Consider the following 11,399-nt stretch of genomic DNA (forward strand, 5'->3'; position numbering starts at 1 on the left):
GGCGTTCATGTTCAAACAAACAAGGGACACATTACTAGTTTGGACCTCTCAACTAGAGAAGGTGCATGCGATCCTGATTTTTTCCGTCGCGTCTGTCTTTCCCTTAAAGGTCCCTGAATGTTGAAGTCATCTGCGGAAACCTCCCCCCAGCCTTCCTCCCCCTCCCACCATCCAGATGGTGGCGCTCCGGGACAGTGCAACCCCCTCTACCCCACTGCAGCCAAGTCTGGGACAAGTTTCAAGGTGTTTGCTGAAACTGTTTGGGAGACTTCTCAATCAGAGTCGTAACTTTGAGCAGCTGGCACGAAATCTACCCCCAAGACCAAGGTCGTTGAGGGACCGAGTATCCGAATCTCGCCCCTATATAGAGCCCGAACCTCTAGGATTTCGCATGGCCTATGAGCTCCGAGAGCCTGGGCGAGCCGCAGGGAACTGTGACTCCTGGGGAAGGGAGATCCGCGGGGCCAGGGGGGCGGCCCGACCCAGCTGAGGTCGAAATGAGACCCCCGCAAGGGAAAAGGAACGAGAGGAGTTATGCCTGGGGCGGGGCCGCTGGTCTGCCGAGGGCTTCTGGGTTGCACAGCCCGGCGTCTCCGCGTCTGTCCCACTGCTCCGGCATAGCTCCCAGAGCTCATCAAGCGCCCCGCGCCACTCGGTTAAGCATGCAGAGCACCTAGAGAGGAAACGGGAGTCGGAGCCGCTCGCCTGGGGTTTCTTTTTGAGCAGCGGCAGTCCAAGAGAAGGGCTTTCCCCCACCTCGCCCCTGTTTAACTTTCTCCCAGAGCAGCCTCCAGGGTACCAGGCAGCGGGGAAAGGATGCGCTCACACTCTCACTTGTCCCAGAGTTGGGGGCAAGCGACTCCCTTCGACCTCTCCTCACTCCCAAAGTACAAACTCTGCTCCCAGAGCCTGGCGTAGGGGCCATCTCCTTAAGGAGAACACAAGTCTGGGACTGGACTAAGTGGCCACCCGCCGCTGCCGCTAAGAGAGTCAACCAGCCAGGCACCGGAGTGGGGATAAGTTCTGTAGAGACTGGGGTGCAGATTGGGGATGGAAGCCGCCTGCAGCAGCTGTCCTCTGCTTCCCACACAGTACAGAAGGCTTTGAACAGGCAAAAGTAATAGGATGGGAGGAACCTCTCAAGGACACTGCAGGGGCGAATATCTATGATTCAAGGGGCCACTGGCTGCCCCCCCACACACACTCTGTTAGGGGCTTCAGACCTGGCTTGGGTTGGCCCTGGACCCCAAGAGGGACTCTATTGCCCTGCTCTGCAATCTACAGGGCTGTGCCAGGGTGTTTGCGAATGAAGAGGGAGGGAGAACTTGCTAGAAACGGATGCGCAGTGGCTGGTGCGGGGAGGTGGATTCCGAGCTGATCACAATGCAGGGTACCTGGGGACGGTGGTGGGAGGGGGAGCGGCTAGAGGCAAAGCACAAACAAGGCAGTCGGAAGCAAGACGACACCTCGCGTTGGATTTGTCCAAAACCAGTTAGAGATCAAAGAGGGGGCGGTCAGGGAGCTCTGATTGGTCGGGAGGAGGGGTTTGGGGTGGAGCCAGCCGCCTCTTGAGGCTTTAAAAGCTCATCGGAGAGGGGCGGGAATGCTGTCATTTGCTCTCAGACTCTCGCAGGGGTGGCAGCTTTCCCGAAGCTCCCGGCAACAGAACAGGTGTTCTCTGTCCGGACCTGGCTGGGAGGACCTAACGATCCTCAGCAGCAACATGGGACGCACCCTGGCGGTCCCTACCCCATACGGCTGTATCGGCTGCAAACTGCCACAACCGGACTACCCACCGGCTCTAATAGTCTTTATGTTCTGTGCAATGGTTATCACCATCGTCGTAGACCTGATTGGCAACTCCATGGTCATTTTGGCTGTGTCGAAGAACAAGAAGCTCCGAAATTCTGGTAAGACCCCCTACCCACGGTGCACCCACTTCCAACCCCTAGGGTGTTAGTTTGGGTGCCTGGAATAGGGAACGTGTGGACGGCCCTGCTTCCCATGTCCCGGCGAATCGCGGTGGTGATATTCTGCCAGGGGGGTGGTCTCATCAACTTAGAGCTTCTCCAGGCTGCGGACGTTCGGAGAAGCTCTGGGCGTCCAAGTGCAAATCTCAGATCCCTGAGGTGTGCAGCAGACCGCTGAGCCCTGCCCCGTCAGGGACCTGATGCAGAGGGAGCCGGCACCCGAGCGGAGAGTCCAGCAGCCGCCGGGGGACAGCACGCCGAGCCGGACGCCGCAGAGGTGGCCGCACCGAGGCAGCGCGGGGGGAATTTACGCGGAGGGAGCAGCGGGGTTGCGACCCGCTTCGGTAAAGTTAAGTTCTCCGCGGCCGAGGCGGCATTTGCCAGAGCGCGGCGCGGCGGCGGTGGAGCCCAAGCCTGGCCAAGCCCCCGCTCGCCTCAGCCCTGTGACTCCAGGGCGGCTCCCGGGCGGCGGATCACAGACCCCTCGAGCCTGCGCGTGGATCAGGGCTGTCTGAGTCCGCCAGAGCCGAGCTCTGTCCGCCCGTCCCAGGGCGCACGACAGAGAGAGGCGAGCGGGCGGCTGGGCGCAGCAGGCGGTGGCAGCGGCTGAGGCGGAGACCCCAAAGTCCGTAAGCGAGATGCCGGGGGTCGCAGGACGAGGCGGCGGAAAGGTTCGGGAACTCGGGGTCCTGGGGGCACAGAAGACGGCGGAACTGATAAGGATCGCTGGAAGGCTGAGGGAGAGCTCAGACGGCATAATGGGGGACCGTAGGGAGACCGCAAAGCGTGGGGATCTGCGATGGGGCGGAGCGCAGATCTAGACTCCCTTCGTGGCTCGCCAGTGGCAAGGGGAGGGGGCCGGCTGCGAGCGGGCCCGGGAAACCGTACTGGAGGCTGCTGGGCGCTGTGTGTCCAGGGCGGGGGCGGCGGACACTGCGGGCCCGCGAGCAGCGTTTACAGGTTGGGCCGGAGAGGACTTTTGGGAGGGGGAGGCGGAGGAGGGGCGAAGGGGCCCAAACACCCTGCTCCAGCTTCCGGAGGGAGGAGGCGGTGCCCAGGGTCTCCACCGCCTAGATCCTGGCCGGCTGGGGCCCGAGGGCAGAGGGGAGCAAGGGGATGGGATCTGAAGGGGATGGGCACCGACGGGACCCGGGCCGGAGGGGTGCCAGGGATAGGAGGGCGCCAATCTCTGCGAGATTACTTTGCTTGGACGAGGAATCACAAACACCATACAAGTTTCTAGAGGCACAGAGCAGCAGTCATGAAAAGTTTTCTTTTAAACTCTGATGGGTGTGTCTGATTTCTCCGCTGTCCCCCAGAGGCTCGGGGCCGCCCGCTGGCATCTCACCTGCCACCCCAGCAGTGCGGTCCGAAGGTGCCCAAAGCCGGAGCGCCCCAGAGGGGAACGCGCTTGCAAAGTCCGTTTTCTCTTCTTTCCTTCTTCTCCTTCCTTTCTCTCTATAATTGAAATAAAGGTGTTTTGGTTGTCGTGGTTTTATTTTTAAGGCTTTGCTTCTCTTCTCCGATATGATGACTTTGAGGGAAAACCCTAGAAAGACGTCTTGGGTAGAAGCACTGAGGCCCCGCCTTGGCAGCGCGGGCGGAAGCCGTCAGAAGGAGCCATTCCTTTGCCCTTTTAAAAGTGCTCATTTTCTCCCAGTCCAAGATGAAGTGCAGTATTTTGCCAAATCAATTCGTCGTTAGCAACGAGGTGTTCCCAGAAAAAGGGATCGGCGTCTGCACTTTGACCTTACAACTTTTACGAACAGCGTTCCTATCGCCGTCCTACGAAACAGGAGTGGAGGCATGTCTCCCCTTCCCCCATTTCATGTTTAGCTCCAGTAAAGCCTGGGGCCGGACGCCTGGAGCCTGTGTGCAGGGGAGCGAACGTGCTGATGCTGGGGCTCTGCACCGGGACCCTCGAGGAGCAGGCTCTTCTGCTGATTCTTGCAGAGATTTTTCTGATTTTTTCCCCCTCCTTGCTCACTATTTCTCAAGACAAAATTTTATAGGGCCTTCCTACCTCACCCGCCTCAGTTTTCACTCTTACGTTACCTGGGAAATGGTAAGTATTTACAGGGTTAGGTCTGAGATTGTCTGATCCCGCTGGGAAAGACCGCTTAAGACAAGGACGGCCTCTAATGCCCTTTCTCAGGCAGTTCCCTTTAGGCGCGTTTGCTGTTGTAAATGCAATGGTTTAAGTTAGAGAAGGCAGGGGGCAAATTTATGTTTTGGGGTAGGCGAGGTTGAGACCTCCTGACAGTCCTCCAGACTCTCCCTCGCACCCCCCCCATCCCCACCCTCCAGCCTGTTTACAACGGACAGCTCCATCTAGAACCCAGTGCTCCCTTCCTACTCCCCTCGCCAAAAGTTTACATTTTGTTTTTGTTTAAAATAGTGTCCGCGGGTCTGTCCGTGTGTGTGGGAGTGTGAAGGTCCCCCCAACAGGCTCGTTCTGTGGTAACTTCACTTCTTTCCCAAAGCAGCGATGACATTGTCTGAAGGGGAATAAAAAACAAAACACAACTTGGTGAAAGGACAGGAGCTTGAACCTGCTTGTGCATCAAAACCACTTGGGACATGCTTGTAACTAAAAATAAAAACATGACTGTATTTCTTTGAAAGAATTCTAAATTGTCACTTACTCCAGCTGGCCTTTCCCTCCAGCTTTATATTTGTAGTTTTCTGAAACTTAACCATTTATTCCTCTCTGTCTTTCCCCCTCCCCCCCACCCCTGTATATTTTTCAGGCAACGTCTTCGTGGTTAGCCTCTCTGTGGCTGATATGCTGGTGGCCATCTACCCCTATCCTCTGATGCTACATGCCATGGCCATCGGTGGCTGGGATCTCAGCAAGTTACAGTGCCAGATGGTGGGGTTCATCACAGGCCTGAGTGTGGTCGGTTCTATCTTCAACATCATGGCCATCGCCATCAACCGTTACTGCTACATCTGCCACAGCCTCCAGTATGAGCGCATTTTTAGTGTGCGCAATACCTGCATTTATCTGGCTGTCACCTGGATCATGACCGTTCTGGCTGTCCTACCCAACATGTACATTGGCACCATCGAGTATGATCCTCGCACCTACACCTGCATCTTTAACTATGTGAACAACCCCGCCTTTGCTGTGACCATCGTCTGCATCCACTTTGTCCTTCCTCTGCTCATAGTGGGTTTCTGCTACGTGAAGATCTGGACCAAAGTGCTGGCAGCCCGTGACCCTGCTGGACAGAATCCGGACAACCAGCTTGCTGAGGTTCGAAATTTTCTAACCATGTTTGTGATCTTCCTCCTCTTTGCAGTGTGCTGGTGCCCTATCAATGCGCTCACTGTTCTGGTGGCTGTCAGTCCGAAGGAGATGGCAGGCAAGATCCCCAACTGGGTTTATCTTGCAGCCTACTTTATAGCTTACTTCAACAGCTGCCTCAATGCGGTGATCTATGGTGTCCTCAATGAGAATTTCCGAAGAGAATACTGGACCATCTTCCACGCAATGCGGCATCCTGTCCTGTTCCTCTCTGGCCTCCTCACTGATGTCCGTGAGATGCAGGAGGCCCAAGCCCGCACCCGTGCCCATGCCCGTGCCCGCGCACAAGCCCGTGAACAAGACCATGCCCATGCCTGTCCTGCTGTGGAGGAAATACCAATGAGCGTCCGGAATGTTCCTCTACCTGGTCATGGTGCAGCTGGCCAAGCTGAGTGTGTCTCTGGCCACCCTAAACCAGCCTCTGGCCATTCCAGGTCTGTCTCTGCCTGCCGCAAATCTGCCTCTGCTCACCCTAAGTCTGCCTTGGGCCAGTCCAAGTCTGCCACTGTCTATCCCAAACCCGCCTCTGTCCATTTCAAGCCTTCCTCTGTCTATTTCAAGGCTGACTCTGTCTATTTCAAGCCTTCCTCCAGCCACCCCAAGCCTGTCACTGGTCCCTCCAAGACTGCCATCAGCCCTGCCACCAACTTCCCTAAACCCACCACTTGCTACACCCAGCATGCTACCATTCACTCTGAGTCCACCACTCTTGACTATCTCGAGCCCATCACCACCAGCCACTCTAAGCCTGTCATCGCCAGCCATTCTGAGCTTGCAGCCTCCTGCCACCTAGAGTGTAACATCTTTGACCTCTCTGACCCTACCTCCAGCCCTGCCAGTGACTCCTCCGACTCTGCTGCTAGCTTGCTGGACCCTACCGCTGCCGCTGCTGCCACTGTTAACCCCACTGTGGTCACCACTGATTACCATGAGATTGTGCTTATTGATGTTGATGCTGATTCTGATGAAATGGCTGTGTAAAAAATGCTCTTGGAGTGGCCAAGCAATGGTCCACTTTTAAGTTTGCCTAGCGTATGTAATGCACACTGAAATAGCTTAGTGAATCTGCCCACAGACAGATGTGCGTGGGCATGGACTCACAGACATGGTAGAAGCTTCACCCACCTTTTCAGGCATACTCCTCCTTTACATTATGTACTCTGAAAAAGCGTGAGTGTGTGCGCTTGCTATTAGAGATACCAAATTTCCCTCACATTTGACTTCTGTTGTTTTGAGCTTCCCTTTCCTCCTGGAATTGACTGTGAACCCACAGTGATCCTTGAACTTGTAGACTGTGATTTTTCCCCACACCTGTGTAACCCATTCTCCCCTCTCATTTCCTCCTCCTTGTTTCTGCTTTCTTCTCCCATTCCTCCAGGGGTGGGGGAGGAGCGCATGCTCAGTGGTAAAGGTGCCCTATGTTAAAGCCTTCCTTCAAGCTTTATGTGTTTAAGTGTGTAACTCTTTACTGTACTTTTAACGGCAGTCCGAAAGGCAGTTGCGATAAAGTACAAGTACTTGAAAAAGTTTTTCTAAATTCCAGCAACAAACTATGACCCATATCTGAAGAACACACTTAATAAGATCTTACTAAAAGAAATATTCATGCCTATGAGATCAAATGGCAAAAGGAAGGATGTGGCTGCACCGAATCATTTCTATTTTGTGAAAATTCAAATGTTGGTGCTGATTTTTATAGTCAAACACGAATGTAAATGATGAGATGTTTTTACATTATTTGTAGTTGCTTACCTTTTTTTCAGTATTTGCCAGGATTTTCTTTCACTTAGTTCCAGAAAAACAAATCCATCCATAAACTAGTTTTTCCCCAGATCCAAATTTATCGTTGCTAAGATCATTTATGTCATGCTTTTAATATTATAATTCACAACTACTCTTTATCTTAGAGATTTTTTTTATACAGCTTGATGTTTTTATGTAGTCAGTTTTACACCTTTCTTTTTCATTCAAAAGGGAATTTGAGGTAATAATTGGTAGCCAGAAGTGAATGGAGTATTGCTTGAACTTGTAAACGAGTGCCTCTCTAAAAGCCTTTCTTTCCTGCCCTGTCCCACTGAGCCTCCTCGCTGTGGTGGGGAGTGTGGAGGGACGTGGGGAGGAATGCTTGCCAACATCAGCCAATCTCACCGCCTTGGTGGAGGTTCTGTGATCCACAGAACTAAGTTGTTGGCAGCCCAGGGAATTATTTTTTTCTCTAGAATTTAAGAAAACGTTGTTTAATAAAAATCTCAGTTATTGATTCAAATCAGCACTTAAAGCAAAGTTTATTGTACAGACGTTTGTAAGGATAATGGAAATGTATTATACTGCCTTAATTCAATTCTGTATTTGTGCTAGCAATTAAATAAAAGCATTTTTGTGTCCTTGGTGTGTGATTTGTGGATAAATTTGCTTCTGCCACCAGAGTTACTTATGGGGAGGGCTAAGGGGTGGGTGGAAAAGTGTCCCCCTTGGGGGGACCAACAGACTTGGATGCAAGCAGTCTCCCTGCTATACCCCAGGGTGAATCACATGACCCCTCTCTCCACAGCTGTGTGGCTTAATGAGCTGGTCTGGGTGTGGTGGGGGCAGAGGAGGGCTCCCTGGGTGTGGTGTGTTCTTCTCACTGATGTGGTGACAATGGACGACATGACCTGCCTGCTCTGGGACTCCTGGACCCTGACTGTCAAGGCTTCTGAAAATAGGTCCTCTTTTATCCTCATGGAAGGAGTTGAGTGGGGCCTGAATTATGTCACAACTCCACAGGCTGCTGGGACCAAGCAACAGAGGCCATGATCCAATGGGGGCAGGCACAGGGGTGAGGGACAGAAGGATGGGTGGAAGTTAGGTGACAAGATCTCAGCCACTGGGCAAGCCTCCTTGGCTTCAGGAACATAGCCTCAAAAGAATCTCTAATTACCTCAAGGTAATGCCCCAAACAAATGACTTTATAAAAATAAAGATGGATTCAAAGTAATATATGGTAGGATATCAATTTGGTTAAGAACATGTACATTAAAACATGCACATATACATAGACTCACAGAGTTATGCATATCTATGTAGTTGTTCCATCCAGGTTTAACCAGACTGCAAGTATAAACTGAGGTCATCTTCATGTTTGATGCCCAAATTACAGGGGTTCAAGCCCCAACAGAGTGACTGCTGTACCTCAGGCCAATCCTGCATCAACATTCCTAAGTATCCCCGGATATGCAAAAAGGATGCTTACTTGAGTGCTCACAAATTGCTCTGCAGTCTCTCACCGCGCCCCACCCCCTCCGCCCCATGTTTTCTTCATTCTCCCTGTCTGCTGTAACTCAAGGAGCTTGCTTTAGGTAATATTGCAAGTGTTCAAACCAAGGGTGCTGGGTCACGATGCTCCCAACTGGGTGCAGGATTCTGAGAGGTGACAGGAGAGGTGAAAAAAAAACTACTGGCATGTTTTTACAACCTTGTTTCACACTCTGCTCTGAGGTGCCTGGCAACACTACTTATGCCCAGAGTCTCTCTCGCAAAGTCTCATGAAAGCAGCCACTTCAGCCACTCTGCTAACCAGCAAGATGCGTTCATCATTCCTGCCTCCCCACCTCCACCCCCATAATCTACTCCCATGGGAACAAGCATCAGTTGAAGCATGCTGCCTCCAGTTTATACATAGCCAAGAAAAATTTTTCTCTGCCCCCTTCCCCTTATTCTGTCCCTCTCCACTCCCAAAGTCAAGAAGCCTTGTAAACATATCTCTAACTAGCCATGCCCACCATGAGTGGCCAAGGCAAGACACTGAATCTCTGCGGTCAGGTTTAAGTGTTTTGTAGCTGTCCCCAGGACAATGCAAAGCTTCTGGTTTTCAACAAGTCCCCAAAGAGAGAATCTGCCTCCAGGTGAGCCTGTCTCCAGTAACAAGGGATAAAGAAATGGAAGCAAATTTTAAATGACTGTTTTCCCCAGTTTCTACTCCTCTTGATTTTCTTTTTAAATGAATATATAATGTATATACTGTAAAGTGAAAATTTAACAATGCTTTTACACAGGTATACATCCGTGTAATGACCACTCTGACCCTCCAGAAGGCTTCCTTTTACATCCTTCTAGTCATTACTCCAACCAAAGGCAAACACTATCCTGACCTCTGTCACCAAACATTAATTTTGCCTGTTCTAGAGCTTCATTGGAGAAGGCAATGGCACCCCACTCCAGTATTCTTGCCTGGAGAATCCCATGGACGGAGGAGCCTGGTAGGCTGCAGTCCATGGGGTCTTGAAGAGTCTGACACGACTGAGCAACTTCACTTTCACTTTTCACTTTCATGCACTGGAGAGGGAAATGGCAACCCACTCCAGTGTTCTTGCCTGGAGAATCCCAGGCATGGGGGAACCTGGTGGGCTGCCGTCTATGGGGTCGCACAGAGTCAGACATGACTGAAGTGACTTAGCAGCAGCAGCAGCAGCAGCAGCAGAGCTTCATATAAATGGAAACATGCACCATTCATTTTTGTCCAGTTTCTTTTTTTAAATAGTGATAAAATATATACAACATAAAATTTGGGAGGGAGGGTCAAAAGGGAGGGGATATATGTATATCTATGGCTAATTCTTGTTGAGGTTTGACAGAAAACAACAAAATTCTGTAAAGCAATTATCCTTCAACGAAAATAGAAATTTAAAAAGATTTACCATTTCAGCCATTTGTGCAGTTCAGTGGCATTAAATACATTCACAGTGTTGTGCAATCATCACCACTGTTCATTTCCAGAACTTCTTCATCACCCCAAACATAAACTCTGTAGCTGTTAAATTGCTGTTATTGTTCTGTTGCTAAGTCATGTCTGAGTCTGTGACCCTGTGGACTGGCAGGCTTCCCTGTCCTTCACTATCTCCTGAAGTGTGCTCAAACTCATGACCATTAATTAAGTCAGGGATGCCATTCAACCTTCTCATCCTTTGTCCACCTCCTCCTCCTGCCCTCAGTCTTTCCCAGCATAGGGGTCTTTTACAGTGAGTTTTTTTTTTTTTTTCATCAGGTGGCCAAAGTATTGGAGCTTCAGAATCAGTCCTTCCAATGAATATTCAGGACTGATTTCCTTTAGGATGGACTGGTTTGATCTCCTTGCAGTCCAAGGGACTCTCAAGAGTCTTCTCCAGCACCACAGTCTGAAAGCACCAATTCTTTGGCACTCAACTTTCTTTATGGGCCAGCTCTCATATCCATACATGACTACTAGAAAGACCATAGCCTTGACTATATGGACCTTTGTCGGCAAAATGATGTCTGCTTTTTAATACGTTGGCTAGGTTGGTCAACTTTTCTTCCAAGGAGCAAACATCTTAATTTCATGATTGCAGTCACTGTCTGCAGTGATTTGCAGCCCAAGAAAATAAAACCTACTGTTAATTCTTTCTGTCTCTATGGATTTGCCTATTCTAGGTACCTGATATTAATAGAAACGGAATCATATATTATTAATATTTCTCTTTTTGTGTTTAATTTCTTTCACTGAACATAATGTTTTCAGGGTTCATCCATGTTGTAGCAGGTGTTAGTACATCATTGTTTTTATGACTGAGTACATCATATTATGTTTGTCTACTCATTCATTGATGGACATTTGGGCTATTTACACTTTTTTGGCTGTTATGAACATTGATTTACAAGTATTTGAGCATCTGATTTTAATTCTTTTGGAAATACATTGACTAGTGGAAATGTTAAATAATTAGTCTGGCTTCTTTTGCTCAATTAATTATGTCTTTGAGATTCCTTCATGTTTTTGTATCAGGAGTTTGGGGTGGTTTTCCATATTTATGCAGTGCTCTAAGACTCTTGAGAGCCCCTCAGACTGTATGGAGATCAAACCAGTCAATCCTAAAAGAAATCAATCTTGAATATTCATTGGAAGGACTGATGCTGAAGCTGAAGCTCCAATACTTTGGCTACTTGATGCGAAGAACTGACTCATTAGAAAATACCCTGATGCTGGGAAAGATTGAAGGCAGGAGGAGAAGGGGACAAAAGAGGATGAGTTAGTTGGATGGCAAAACTGACTCGATGGACATGAATTTGAGCAAGCTCCAAGAGTTGGTGATGGACAGGGAAGCCTGGTGTGCTGCAGTCCATAG

The 11,399-nt window shown here is 50.3% G+C and overlaps 1 protein-coding gene across 1 annotated transcript; it reads left to right on the forward strand.

The window, feature by feature from the left end:
• The first annotated feature begins 1,723 nt into the window (after positions 1-1,723).
• On the forward strand, positions 1,724-6,261 carry GPR50 (G protein-coupled receptor 50). The gene is made up of 2 exons (XM_040265434.1): positions 1,724-1,910; positions 4,721-6,261. The coding sequence occupies exons 1-2, from the start codon at positions 1,724-1,726 to the stop codon at positions 6,259-6,261; spliced, it is 1,728 nt and encodes a 575-aa protein (XP_040121368.1).
• Positions 6,262-11,399: the final 5,138 nt, after the last annotated feature.

Source organism: Oryx dammah, unplaced genomic scaffold, assembly GCF_014754425.2.
Source record: "Oryx dammah isolate SB20612 unplaced genomic scaffold, SCBI_Odam_1.1 HiC_scaffold_23, whole genome shotgun sequence".
NCBI classification, from domain to species: Eukaryota; Metazoa; Chordata; class Mammalia; order Artiodactyla; family Bovidae; genus Oryx; species Oryx dammah.

Coding starts and splice junctions, on each gene's coding strand:
- GPR50 (XM_040265434.1), top strand. CDS start 1,724: ATGGGACGCACCCTGGCGGTCCCTACCCCATACGGCTGTATCGGCTGC. Junction 1,911..4,720: donor CAAGAAGCTCCGAAATTCTG/GTAAGACCCCCT, acceptor TATATTTTTCAG/GCAACGTCTTCGTGGTTAGC.